This window comes from Catharus ustulatus, chromosome 1 (genome assembly GCF_009819885.2).
Source record: "Catharus ustulatus isolate bCatUst1 chromosome 1, bCatUst1.pri.v2, whole genome shotgun sequence".
Lineage (NCBI taxonomy): Eukaryota > Metazoa > Chordata > Aves > Passeriformes > Turdidae > Catharus > Catharus ustulatus.
This window is the reverse complement of record NC_046221.1, coordinates 17643763-17658664: the sequence shown is the minus strand read 5'-3', so window position 1 is coordinate 17658664 and position 14902 is coordinate 17643763. Positions and strand designations below refer to the sequence as shown.

General features: G+C 39.1%; 2 protein-coding genes across 7 annotated transcripts in view; one reads left to right on the top strand and one right to left on the bottom strand.

The window, feature by feature from the left end:
- PRTFDC1 (phosphoribosyl transferase domain containing 1) overlaps positions 1–7559 on the bottom strand; it is a 44111-nt gene extending 36552 nt beyond the window's left edge. For all 4 annotated transcript variants that reach the window (XM_033077388.2, XM_033077397.2, XM_033077407.1 and 1 more), the window contains exons 1-3: positions 7487–7559; positions 3820–3926; positions 1683–1866 (exon numbers count right to left, since the gene is read on the bottom strand). In XM_033077388.2, the coding sequence (XP_032933279.1) occupies positions 1683–1866; positions 3820–3926; positions 7487–7531 (336 nt within the window). In that variant the 5' untranslated portion in view covers positions 7532–7559. The remainder of the gene's footprint in view (positions 1–1682; positions 1867–3819; positions 3927–7486) is intronic.
- On the top strand, positions 6915–11546 carry LOC117005588 (protein piccolo-like). Of its 3 annotated transcripts, none has more exons than XR_004419856.1 (2): positions 6915–7350; positions 9528–11546. XR_004419856.1 is itself a non-coding variant. In XM_033077429.1 (2 exons), exons 1-2 carry the CDS (start codon positions 7069–7071, stop codon positions 9815–9817), a joined length of 525 nt encoding a protein of 174 aa, XP_032933320.1. In that variant the 5' UTR covers positions 6915–7068; the 3' UTR covers positions 9818–11546. The 3 variants fall into 3 exon arrangements, 1 of the variants encoding a protein (XP_032933320.1); XM_033077429.1 differs by having other exon boundaries at positions 6915–7303; XR_004419855.1 differs by lacking the exon at positions 6915–7350 and adding an exon at positions 8008–8896.
- The last annotated feature ends 3356 nt before the right edge of the window (positions 11547–14902 follow it).

Sequence of the window (14902 nt, the reverse complement as noted above, 5' to 3'; positions counted from 1 at the left end):
CGAGCACTGATCCAAGCACTAAATCAAGGACAGCTTCAGCCTCCAAATACATGACATCTGTTTGGAAGTAGATATAAGAAAAAAGAATATATTTTCAAAAAAACAGATGCAGGTACTAGTTATTGGGAAGGTGCTACCTTTCTGATACAGCATGAGATCCAAAATATGCACAGCCACTAAATGCTAAGATCATCTAGGTCTTAGCACTGGTAATTGCACCATTGCATATTAATATTCTTAGTACTGTTTCAGCTTGATATAACATGCTTTTACACTATTTCCTAAGCTAAAGATGTGAAAATTTCCACACTTTCACAGTACATCTCCTGCCACTCATTGGTTATGGGTTAGTATGTCTAATAAGATTCGACCCCAAGGCAAGAAATTTTAAAACCAGGATGTCTTCATACTGGGTAAGAGATAACTCTGTAGGAAAAACACGTGCATTACTTATATGTCAGATGCAAAATAAAACTCAATTTAAGTAATTCCACTATTTGCTCAGCAGTGTTACTGAAGTGCTAACACATTATGCTATTAGATTATGCAAAAAAAAAATTGAATAAAATTTCTATGTGCCATTATGTAAGACAAACATTATAATTTATTAATTATTTCTGTAATACTGTTGAATAACTAGGAAATATTTAATATTAGTATTTCACACATGCTTCATAGAACTAATTCTTGAAACAGAAGTCCCAGGACCAAATTCCAACCACATGGCTATAAAAAGCTCTCATTCACTTTTTTCCCCACGCTGAAAAAACGTCAGACCAGATCTGTGAAAGTTAGGAAAAGTTTATAGTCACTGGGGTAAGAAGAAAATGCCAACCAAAAAACTGTGGAAAGGATGTAGAGTTATTGTGGGAACTACTGGACATAGCAAGCTGCATTTCTGCAAGACATCATATTATCACTCTATTTATTTAGTGTACTTCCTCAGACATTTCTACAACAACCTACTTATAGAAATGCTCTCTGACTATGAAACATGCACTGCAACATAGAATATAAACTTTTAACTTCTACAATAGGAAATTGTAGTTAGAGATTCTAAAAACTTCTGGTCATCTCACTTTCATATCCTCAGTGACACAGATGAATTATTATGGAATAATTTCCTCTGAAGATAACAAGAGGGCTTAATGATTACTTCAACTGGATTTTATTGAATGGTTTGTTTAATTTTCTTGTAGAACACTATCATCATCTGGTGGTATATTTTGCTACTATGTAAACTGCACACTATGAAGATGAAAGCATTTAATTTACTTGGCATTAAACATTTAGAAGAAGACATAGATTTACCACCTTGCAGATATGCCAAACTATACGGGGGTGGAAAATGCAGTAACATGAAATTAACTTGACAGAACTGAGGAAGTTGAGAATTAACAAGATGCTGACATTTTACATGAATGAAATTTGAATACTTCTCTGTCCAGAAATAAAAGACTGACTAAATAGAACAACAGAGCTCAAGGATGTTTCATATCATTATTTATACTATCTAAAATGTATAAGGGATATGGGTTTTTAAGAAAACCTCACAGGTTGTTCAAACAAAAATATTTTTCACATAGTTTTTCTTGTAATTGGAGGTGGAGATTTCACATGCAAAAGTCAACTATTTATTACAACATTCAAACAGCATCTACATAAATCAGTTGTTGACTTACGTGGTAACTTTTCAGTCTAACAAAATCGACTTTCATGGAGATGAACCTTTCTGAATTTCTGCTAAGATTTTTAATGTGCTCCACAAGATCAGCACAGAACTTGTAGCCACCTTTGAGGACACAGAGAACCACAATATCATTGTCTCCAATGTCTTGCATAATATCTTTTGCCAGTCGTTCTGTCCTGGGAAAAAAAAAATTGGGATAAAATAACTTTAGATGCAGATACTCTAAGTTCACAGTACACTTTACAAATACTACGGTGAGTATAAAGCTTGACTGGCATTGCTTAAGTATCCTGAATTCACAGAATCACAGAGTGATTTAGGTTAGAAAAGACCTTCAAGAACATCGAGTTCACCCTTTGACTGATGACTAGACCATAACAGAAAGTGCCATGTCCAGTCATTTCCTGAGCATCTCCAGGAATGGTGGGCGACTTTACCACCTTATAGGACAGTCCAATGCTCGATGGGGTTTGGATCCAGCTCACAGATGGCAGATACAGTGTGATGGATGCAAGATGCAAAGCACTTGAATCTGGTTAACCATAAATGCATAAATTCCTCAGCTATACAAACATGACCCACACATCTCAGCATATTCTGGGCTCATAAATATGTCAGAGACTCGAGAGAAAAGAATGTGAGCTAGCCTTCCATTTTACCACATAGGCATTATCAGTACAAAATATACCTGTACAAACCCCTGACTTGTTACATTAGCTACTGCACAAGAACAACAAATTAAGTGAAAGATAGGGAAGAATATTTGAAAATGTCATGCTGATTGGCTTTGGAAGATGCTACCCCCTACAGTTTTAATAAAAACATACATAAAAACTAGAAAGAAAGAGAGTATCAGTGAAAAGCTTACAAAAATTATATTATCACTATTCTGTACAGGTCACTGTTTTATACAGCAGAAATGAAGAGTGCAAAGAGCTTCAGTGACTTTTTCAAGGCAACACATAGGCAAATAATCAAGCAAATGCTCCAATGAATCCAGAACTGAGGGGTTCCCAACCAAACCTATCCTCTCCTTGACAATTCTGCATTGCAAACACAGTATGGCAGATAACTGGAAAAAAAAAGATACACATTCCTGCCATGCAACACTACATATATTTTCAAGATAAAAACAATAAATATTAATCTTAATAATAAATGTAAATAATAAAGATTAACTTTACAGATAGCATTTCTAGACCTACAATAGGGTACTGAGTAATTTCTAGATGTAATGCAGTATCAACAGAAAACTTAACAGTGTCATTTGATGTTTTGAGGAAAAACAGCTCAGTGCATTATATTCTGTAAACACTTACACCGGAAAATTCTTTGACAGCTCTCTGAATTAGTTCAGTAGTTTCAATGAGAGTGGGCTTGCTGACAAGATGCAATTTATTAAATAATCCTATAATTTATCCCATGTCTTTTATTGTTACATTTTCCAGGTTTGGCTGGTTTTTTTCTTTCTCTACCAAATGTAATAGAGAAATCAATTTGCCCCTACGTAAGTACATTGACTGAACTTTAGTGAAATCTGTGTATGGAGCAGAGAAGAATAAGCTCTAGACTGAAGTTACTATACTAAGTATAAGAAGCAGCTGTTGCTTCATTTCCACATCTTTTCTTTTTAATGCTCTAGTAAATTCCATATAGTAGTGATAATTACTATATTTTTTATATGAGAAATAGAAGATATTAGAAATATTAGATCACCTCATTTGATCTGAAATACATAATTCCTTTTAGTGCTGTAAGAATGAGGATCACTTACTTTACTGAAGATTAATAATATAGTCTTTTATCATCTTTTATCAAATCTGAGAATGGGGAAAACCTCTCATTAGGAAACATTTCTTTGATGAATTTTCATTATTTATATTGTTCCTCAGAATTTTTTCAGCTGAAATTTCCAGGAACTCCAAAGACCATTTTGTATGTTAAAAGTGTAGGAACTCCAGCACAGACAGAAATGTACTAATTTAAATTTCTAAATAAAAATATTCAAGTTTTTACCCCATAATATTTTGGACAAAGATTAAACGTGCACTGTATATGGATGACAGCCTTTCTAAAAAAGAATAATACTACTGACCAAACAATTTTTATAACATTCATGCTACACATACCTGTCAACAATAATGCCATGAGGAATGAGCACATATTCCAGGTCTCCATAGTAGTGCTGAGGATATGTGAACAAATCCAGACTGTACCCAGGCCAATTGTCTGAAATCTGAATATCAAATAGTACTGTCAAGAACACTTCATGGTGTTTGACATTATGTAACTGATACAAAATCAGCATTCCAGTACACTCTATTGGATAAATCCATTGTGTGCCATACTTTCTTTCAGTGACAATTTACTATTTTGCTTCTCCCATTATTATTTTGCTTCTCAGTATAACTCAGAAATCAAATGCTACAGTTTTTTTTTTTCCTCACAGAATGCGGGAAATGTCACCTCAAATTACAAACAACTAGATAGACAAGGAAATATTTAATACTAAACTAGTGGCAAAAATAAATTTCTAAGTACTTTCAAAGTGCAAATATAATATTGCCAGTAAGAAGGGATTCTCCAGTGAGAGATTCAGATGGTAGAATTAAAAGTCATAAAATTCTATGTTAAAGTTGTACATTTCTAGTTTAGAATGACTTTAGAAAGTCATAAATAAATAAATATTCTACAGATGAAACAGCACATATGGAGAATAATTTATGTGGTTCATGGGTCATATCTGTACATATCGGTGAAAAACTACTTCTTGCCAAAGGTGAGGTTCTCAATTTAGATTATCATCAAAGATAAGTGATTACAAAATGTTTGCATCTCACCTCACTATAAAACTAGTCCGTAAACCCCCATATATACAGAAAAAATATTTTACAGACTTAATATACGTTGGTTTTATAAGTATCAGAATTAGATTAGATCTCCCAACATACAGTGGTGGTAGAGATTAAGAAGGTCAAAAATTAGCCAACAGCTGAAGGCTTTAGAAAGCTATGGAATGCAAAGTCACCAGCACAAAAACTAAACAAACTCCAAAACAAACATCTCCCCTATTCCTTATGAAAGACAAGACCTGCAGGTTCACAAGGTATCCTGAAATCATCACAAAGCTTTGCTTCAATATTGGTTCAGGATAAGAAGTGACACCTAAAAGGTTTTCCTTACATTGATATTCCTCAAGTAGCACATTGTCTTTCTACAGCTTGGCTACAGGATCTTGAGTACAAGGAGAAATGGTGGCAAACTTCCATTACGCAGTGCTTGGCATTTTTGTTACAGTCTTTAAAGGACCATCACTGAAACCTACCTCTACTTACCATTTCATAGAGCAATAAATGGTTTCTCACAATTTTGGCTAAGATAACATTTGATGTTGAGCTGTTCCTCCACATCCCCTCTTCAACTCAGACACAGCCCTGTCTCATGCTGTACTGAAACACTCTTCTGCCTTGTGGATTTTGGGTTGCTTAAGGGCTTTTTTTGCATATTCATTGACAGTTACAGACACCTTTACTGGCATGTCTTCTTAACTCTACCTAAAAATTTCTGCATCAAAAAAGTTATTCCTTGGCAACTGCTAGTGAATATTTGCCCGTGAAGGGCTGGACTGGGACACCACTGCAATCAATGAAAGCTTTTCCCCTGACTTACACAAGCCTTGAAACTACACAATAGAAAAAAGTTACTTAGTTGTGTTCCTCACTTCCATGGAAACAGGAGATTATAAATATCCTCCTTGGAGAGGTTTTTAGAGACAAATCTTGTTCCAAAAACACTGCTCCAGTCGGCCTGGAAAGACTATTTTCCCATCTTCTTTTTCAGTGCATGGAGGGGGCTGAAAATTTTTAAACATTTTGTAGCAATGTAGGGTCTGTTCAAAAGCATTTTAATGCAAGCTGAAACGATTTCATTAGGCATTAGGAACACCTACTAGCAACTTCTGTCAGTGTTGCTTACTTCTGCATTCTTGTCAAACTGCATGGTTTCAGTATGATGCAGAAGATCAAACGGGCAGAAACCGCTTCAGAACTCATACAAAGCAATAGCTTTTACTTGTTACAATAAGTAACCTTTATAAAACAGGATCAGGATGAAATTTTGATTCTCCCATTTATACTTCTGGTTCTCTAGAATAGCAGAATATAAACAGTGTAGTTCTACAATAACACTGAAGTTCTTCTTTACAAGCACTTGCTGGCATTTCACAAGTAAGATGAAATTCACATGAACTTTCAAATTAATTATTTGCCTGATATAATAAGACTATTTCATATTCTTCTTTCTTTTAAACAGGCACTTCCCAACAAGTCTTCTAAATTCTCATTTGTCTTAAAGCTATTCACAGTGTTATACTATAAGACAATTTTCAAGTCACTGTAAATTCTTATGACTACTCTGTTTGAGAATTTTAAAAGCCCTTGAAAATATGAAGGAAAAAATTCTGATTGTTTCAGAAAAAAAAGTAATATTCAACTGGATAAGTAAATACATATTCTAAATACATTGGCATACTTGTGTGTAAAAAAATTTCTACGGTAAAAGAAAGACCTACTTTTAAAATTCAGGCTTTGCATGTTTGAATACCCAGAGATACTCTTCTGTAAGTTTTTAAAAAGTTGATTAGAATGGATACAAAAAGGAATACAAATACATGGCAATATCCAAAAGCGTTCCCTTGAGGCCTAAGACAGAAGCTGAACACGTTCAATTGCAGCACCTGTAGAAGAATGTTGCTCGTTTCTCATCTGGCAAAGTGAGCACAGGTAAGGTTTGTGCTCAGTTCTCAGCTCCAAGCCAGCATGAAGCAAAGTCCAGCTTTTGTAACCTAAATGATGCTGCACTGGACTTAGTACTGGTTGGGTTTTTGGGGAGTTGAGCAGAAAAATTAAACCAGTGCAGCAGAACATGGTCATGCACACTCATGTCCTTTTTTGCAATAACCTCATGCTGCTTTGGTGATATGCACCGTCACTCACTTAGGGAATGTAATTTATTATACAGGAGTCAGGAGATGTAGTTGATGTGTGGTGTTTTCAGACAGAACTCGAACACAGAGACAGGTCCAGAGAAGGCGGATTCAGGGGACATTGGAGTGGACAGAGTGTGACCGCTGCCTACACAGAGGGCCCTGAGAAATGATCTGGGCAGCTGACCCATGAACTTTCTGCTAAAATCCTAATGCCACACTAAAATAAGAACATACCTAAGGTGGTGGCAGTGATGGCATTTGCTTCACAGGAGAATCTGGTGTGTCTATCAGAGTAAGGATCACATTCATTCATTTTTGCACCATTTATCCGCCCCTACAGGCACTCCAAACGCACTGCCAAGGTTCGGGCTGTTTCCCACCCCAGCAGAACATGGGCAGCCCAACCCTCTTCCACTGCGCCCGCAGACCCCCAGGGCCTCATAGTCCGGGTGGGAGAAAGACACCTCGGGACGCCCGCGGATCCTCATCCCCGGTACTCAAGGAGCCTGGGGAAGCACAGCCAGGGCGCCAGGAGCCGCTCGGGGTGGTGCCGGGCCGTGTGCTCACGGCGGAAGCCAAAGGCGCGGCTCAGCCCCACGCCCGTCCCCCTGCGGCAGCCGCAGCGGGTGAGGGGACGCGGCCCCAGCGCGGCCGGGGGCCCGGAGCAGGCGGGGTAGGGAAGGGAAGGACGCGGGGGATCAGCACAGAGCGCCGGGGGGGCAGCGGGGAAGCGGCCCGGGGAGCGGGGAGGCACCGCGGCCGACGAGGGGCGAGCGGCCGGGCCGGGCCGGGCCGCGCTCCACATTTACCACAACGCCACGGCCTCCAGCGCTGCTCCCGCCCTGCCCGGCCATGTTCCTGCGCGCGCCCGCCCGAGGGGCTGCGGCGGGGCGGGGCCGGGGCCAGCGCGGCTGCGGGGTGCGGGATTTGGGATTGGGGGATGTGGGTGCGGGGTGCGGGATTTGGGATTGGGGGATGTGGGTGCGGGGTGCGAGATTTGGGATTGGGGGATGTGGGTGCGGGATTTGGGATTGGGGGATGTGGGTGCGGGGTGCGGGATTTGGGATTGGGGGATGTGGGTGCGGGGTGCGGGATTTGGGATTGGGGGATGTGGGTGCGGGGTGCGGGATTGGGGGATGTGGGTGCGGGGTGCGGGGTTTGGGATTGGGGGATGTGGGTGCGGGATTTGGGATTGGGGGATGTGGGTGCGGGGTGCGGGATTTGGGATTGGGGGATGTGGGTGCAGGGTGCGGGATTTGGGATTGGGGGATGTGGGTGCGGGGTGCGGGATTTGGGATGTGGAATGCGGGATTTGGGATGTGAGGTGCGGGATTGGGGGATGTGGGTGCAGGGTGCGGGATGGGGATGTGGGATGTGGAGTGCACGGTGCGGGATGCGAGGTGCTGGCTGATATAGGTACAGTCGGGATGCTGGAAAGGCTTGGTCCAAAGGGCCTGGTCAGTTTTAATGCTAATATTAACCTGGTGTGGTTTAAACTGCTGTTTTAACAGGATTTTCTTATACTCCAGCAAAGAAAAAATTAAATTTCCAACAGTTCAGTAGTCGTACTTTCCATGCTCGCTGTCTTCTGGAGCTGTGCTCCTTCCCACCACGGTGCCCATGCTGGGGCAGGCTGTGTATTCCTGCTGCCTATGTCCATGTTGGCTGTGCTGTCTGTGCAGCTGGACATAAACAGATCAGGCACCAGGAACAGCGCAGCTTTCTGCCACCCCCTTTCAATTCTGTCAAAATTATTGTTAATATTTTGCTTTCACTGCCTCACAGTTGAGAATGGGATTGCTTTTTTCTTGGCTTACTCTTATCATTGTCTACCTTTACATTCCCATATAAGAAGTTCAAATTTCGATTTGCTCCATCCTTTTCGTATTCTGTCTTTTGGGAAAAATTCTAACAGCCTCTCTGCCCACTGTGGATAAAAATAGAGCTTTTCACTTTCTTAAAATTGAAAGTTGGTTATAATTTCTAGTACCAATGTGTCAAATACACAGCTAGCATAATACTGCCATTCCTATACTAGAAAATATTAAAGGAAAAAAAGTTGCTTTTAGGGGAGACCTAGGCACAGTGAAATATTCTTAGCAGTATCTGAAGGGCTCTCACCAACCAAGTAGAAAACATTTCAGGCTGGTACACTGCTGTTCTAGAACGTGGTTATTGACACTGCTGGTCACAACAGACGGATCCAGGGAGACATATGGGTATGTCTACACAGGCAGTTTGGTGCCCACTGTGGACTAGTTTTAAGGTGCATCCTATTAATGCACTTACATTAGAAATGATAGGACAATTCTTAGGAATCTGGTGTTAAGAAGGCTCCTATAAATTAATCACTAATTAAAATCTGGTGAAGTATTAGAGCAAATTGAAGATTATCTTGTGATAAATGCTTTGTTTCTTATATGAAGCCAGGGGTGTTGGGTTTTTGATGAATTAAGGAACTATTATTTAAAGAACTATTGCTACAATAGACAGCATATCTGAAAGAATAAAAGAAAATGTTTACAAAGTGTCAAAAGTCCACTCCAGAATATATCTGCCTCAAAGTGGTGCCTGTATATGAAGAATCAAGTGTGCTGGGAAAAAATAATTCACAGTGCTGTAAAATAATAAGTAGTGAATCTGATAAACAACATATGCAGACTTGTACAAACTTACATAAATCAAATAAAAATATTTTGGTAAAATACATAAGAGATTTAATAATGGACATAACCCATAAATAGATTTGCATTTCAATTACATGTCAACATTTCATACAACTATTGAGAGAGAAAGTTTAATGTTTCATCTTTGGGTTAAATGCTCCTGATCTGTATCCACACTTTTCAGGATTTGAAGACTCTTCTTGTCTGAAAGAATGCCTCCTGAAGCCTGTATTTGCTCCGAAGCTTGTGCAGTCAGAATCAGTTACTGCCAAGTTACCAGTAAAGCTGCTGTTGCATTTAGGTGACAAAGCTAAACTCTATGGATCTGAAGCTGTTCAGATTACAGCTAGAAACTCAAATCCACTGCCACTGCTATATGAGGACTGTTTTCTACCTTTCAGATTGTTTGGATTACTATTAACAGAATTTTCTACATTTTTAAATCATATTCTTTATCAGACTACTACAATATGAGAGATTGTTCTGACGAACTACAGACAGAAGCTTAATGCTTTGAAAAGCATTAACATGAGCAGGACACTAAAAAATAAATTCCTCCAGCATTGTGGTGGAAAACTTAAGCAGGAGATGTTTGTTCTTCCCATCAAGATTGGATTAATGTGTTTGTCAAGTCTTTGTTTTGATGTTCTTATCTTCCAGCAATTTTACAGGGCTCGCTTAAGAAGTGTAATGAAGTGTTATATCTTGCTAACAAAAATAAATATGAGTAAGGAAATTAAAAACTAGATAAATTTAGCTGGGGTACACTTTGATAATACTGCTGTCAGCAGCCACACACCCAACCCACAAAGCTGTCCTTCTCCATGGAAGATTTTTTCATTGGCACAAAGCATAATACATTTTGTTTAGTTTTTTTGCAAATGAGACAAATTCATGGTTCTGTGAACTCGCAGAATTAGTAGAAAACAGGATTAATGAGGTGCATGATAGAAATGAAGCTGCTAAGGATTTTGTTATGGAGGAATGTATACTTACTGAATGTTTACTTTTTTTTTTAAAAGTATGAACTGGAATTGAATACATTAATTTACAGTAGACTTTCAAAGCTTATTTTGATTAGGTCCAAAATATGATCAGTGAAAACATGATATTTGGGGCTTAACTATGAAAAAGCCTGTAAATATTCTGAAGAATGTTCTTACTATCTTTGTTTAGCTGTTTGTTTATGAACTAAAAATAGGAGGAGAAGAATAAACATTTCTAGATACACAACCAGGGGAAATGATCAAAGGGGAAAAGAACAAAGAAAATAAGGGTAGATAATACTAACAAGTAAGACTGGGTAGGTCTGGACACATAGCCAAGAGCCATAAAGGAACAGATGGAAGAAGCAACACACAGAGAAACAAAACAGGGTTAAGACTGATATGCAAATCCCCTGTGAATATATTTATATCTTTGGCCTTTACACAACTCTGTAATTTCAATTAGCCATCTACTCCTCTCTTACTGTGTTACTGATAAAAGTAGGACATGCCCATCCTTTCACAGCTTTAATGTAAAGAAATACTGAAAATAAAAGGTTGGGAGTAGGGATATGCCAAGAAAACAGCAGAAGGCAAATATTATGGAGGTACCTGTAAGCAACCTTTGCAACTGCATTATGTATTCTTTATGTATTCTGTTTCCAAGAAGCAGATGTAACATTTGACAACTTAGTTTAATATGTAAACACCAAAACTAGACAAGAAAAGCGTGAAAATCCAGAATATTTCAAGCAGTATGGTTTACCTAGGTAGAAGCTTGCCATTAGGGGATGAAGTAAGAGCTCTTTTTCTGGTTCTGCCTGTTGCTGTAGCTGTTATGTGAACAGCAGAACTGTAAACAATCTTATCAAGCATAAACTTGCATTTCTTAGTGTTTACAAGGTAAGCTACAACACACACACACCCCCAGTTGTGGCAGAGAAAGACATTTTTTGGGTAAAATGGTTACTGAAGAGATTATTAAAAGCAAAAGTCTAGCATATGTACAGTACTTTAGGGCATGTTGGAAACAATTCTAAATTGTTCATATCCAGTTTTAATATATTCCAGAATTTTGAGTTCGTGTGTATTACCTGATGCAGTGACCCAGTACAAAGAGTGGCTGCTGGAGACCCTGAATGCAGCAGAACATGTCTGGCAGGCAGTGTTCCAGACATCTGGGTGAATGTGAAACAGGATTTCAAACCATGCCCCTACAGTCATGGACACAGGGAGACCATAGGAAATGCTGCCCCATCGGCAGGGCTAGGAGCATCCCATGATGTGCAGCATAAGAGATGCACATTGTCCTTTGTGACTCCTGTACTAGAGCAGGTGGCAGAGTGACACTGCAAGCTTCCTTCAATTTCAGCAGAATTCCTATCATTTTAGAGGAAATGGAAAGTTAACTTTGAAGCAGTTGCAGCATCCGAGATCTACAAGGGTAGCTTGGTCACAGTTAACCTGTACTGAGTCTGTGATTCTGACTTAGGCTTTGAAAATTAACTGGAGTAACTTTGATATCAATAAATTGCTAAAAAGCTGCCATTCAAGATGTTAGTCTGTTTTTTCAAATATTTATAACCTTCAAATCACCGTTAGGCACTGCTTGACAGAACCCTGAGTTTTGGCTTATTTGGTCTATGATAAACATCTTTAATACAAAACTTCATTTTTGTTTGTTATTAATCTCACTGTGCCAAACTAGAGCAGCGAGAGATTTGCTTTGCAATTTCCTGGCTCCTGAAGATACCCTTCCTGCTTTTCAGGTTCATGTTATTAATATAGAGTCCTTATAGCTGAAAGAAATGCAAACAGAAATTTCCTCTTGTCCTTCAATACTAGAATAAACTTTATATTCTTTATAATATTATGGAAATATTTGCCCTAACCAGCTATTTAGAGGTATTGACGTTTGAATGATAAAGCACTATTTCCAAGGAATGCTGCTCACATCATATCCTATGACAAATTCATCATGCATGACCATGAAAACTAATCAGAGTTATAACTATATAGTGGGTCACACCCAATTTAATGAATTTAACTGTTAAGAGTTTGTTTTCTTTTTATAGGAGGTTGTTCACTTGGCGTCATCCCTCTTTTTAATTTTTTTTCTTAATTAAAGAAAATCTAGGAAAGCCTGTCAAACAAAAGAATTCTGAGTGTCTTAAACAACTAAACAAGTAACAGTTTAAGGGCTTTTTCTCCCCCCAGAATAGCTCAGTTATCTTTGATATAATTTTGTATACTTAACAGCTTGCCTAGAATAAACAGTGCAGTAACAAAAGTGTATTGAAAAACAGAGTCTGGTCCAAAGAGTTCTCCTGCAGCACAGGACAGTGGATGTTCATGGCTGGACAGCCTCTGTGCTCTGTTGCCGCACAGAATGACCTGCTACCCAAGGCTGCTGGAATGCTGGATTTGGACAATTTGCTAATTTTATTGTTTGTGTAAAAGACAAATCATTCCTCCTGAGCAAACAGCAAAAAATGTGGTTGTTTCTCCCTTGTGCAGTGCTTGGGGCCACATGTTGTACACTACTGGAGTTTTTTCCTCTGAAGAGAGAATTACTACACTGCTTCCTCAGCTTGAATATGGACCTCAAAGCACGCGAGGTCCTTTAAAATGGACCTCAAAGAACAGTTCTAGAGGTACTTGCCCATTTTTACAGCAGCTGTTGGAATTAGAGGATTGAGTCAGCTGAATTTTTCATATGGAGGCTCTCACCTAGCAAGACTAAATTAATCATTAATGTTAATAATTTTGCTTTTAGACTATTCCATAGCTTTCAAACTATTCCATAGTGCTGTTTAGGCTTGAATCATAGTTCTAACTTTAGGCACATATATCCTGTATTTAAAACAGATGGGCTCAAATTGCATGTCAGAAATCCCAAAAATGAGGTATTAATGGTTTCCAGTGAAAAAGCCAGGTATAAGTCATTTACCATTGCATTTCAAAAACATGCTATGACAAAGATATGAATAAATCATATTGCTCCAGGGAATAAGTTAAGTGCTTTAAATCTCATTTCTCTTCAATTCCTACTTTCCAGTTGCTGAAACAAATGAAATGAGGGGTCTTGGAAAACAGATCTTTTTAGTAAACAACAAGAATCTTACTGCATGGTCTTCATGCCCAGATTATCATATTTATTATTACTGTTGTTGCAAGCACACAAGAGCTCTACTAACAAATTTGTGTCAGGCACTAAGCAAAGAGAAAAAAACACATACCGTACGACACATAACAATCTAAGACAAGAAACAGAAGGCTACAGTGGCAGGGGAGTTGAAGGAAACTTCACAGGTCAGCAAGATAAACCCTTATTTCAGCTCACCAGAAGCTCACCTGTTGTTAAATTTTTGGTGGGCACCGCTGCAAAGGACATCTGAGGAAAGATTTGAGTACAAAGTTATTCCAGTGCTTGCATGTTTCTGTGAATTTCTTCATGCTGTGGTGTCAATGTTGAGGCTGGCATGGAATAATGAATTAACACCACAGGTTAGTACTAGTGACTGAACAGAAGTTCACTCTCCTGGCAGCATCAACAAGACCAGCATATAGCTGCTATTTGGGTATGTCTGCCTGTCTGCAACTATTTGTGGAGGTAGTCTATAAAAAAATTGTGTTTCATAACCTGGTGAAATGGAAATCGCATGTATATCAGCATCCAAACAGTAAAGAAAAAAAACCATAAGAAATAACTCATGTTGCATTCCTACCATAATGCCACTTAGCCTGGAAGGTGAAAACCCTCACATTTTATTTACAGAACTTTGCATGACAAGAAGGAGCAGGAGGAAGATTAAGATAGTGCGAAAAACCTTACAGGCTAGGCATTCATGTGGTCAAATGTACATCACCATCTTGGGCCACTCATGGAAGAAATGTCCGTTCCTGCTTGGCTTGGTCAGGCTCAATACTCACCTGCTTCCTGGGGTGGACAATGCCAGCCTAGCTGCAGGGCTCAGCAGCTGCCTGCCTTGACTATGGGAAATGTCAGATGACCTTAATAACAGGGCTTGCCACCTGTCTCTCCTCTAATTATGTCATTAATATTATAAGCATCCTAAAGCTGAGGATGAAAGTGTGGACTAGGGCTAGCATTTATCTAGGATTCTCTTAACCTGCATATATATGACATTTTCTTATCTGAAAGATGTCTGCCTTCATTAAGGCTGAAATTGTTAGATGTGTTTTCTCAAATGTATGCCAGTGAAAGGACTAGATTTCAGCTTCATGGCAGAGCCATCATAGCAGCAGTTTGCATTACCAGTTTTCCACAAAAATATATAAGGGCTCAGGCATGCCCTCCTACAAAAAAACCTACCTACAGAGACTATGGGAAATTAATTCAGTGGCAAATTTCTCCCATTTACCCCACACAATTTTGGCCTCACTGTTTTTTGAGGGGAATGAGGTTACCCCTCTACAAGGAAGGTTTTTTAAGAATTGTCTCAGACTTAGTCCCCAGGAATGCATGCAGAGCCCAAAAAGCCACCATGGTCCAAGATCAGCCACATGGAGCCCACATGCTCCTGTCGGAGCTGACGCTTGCTCGAGGCAG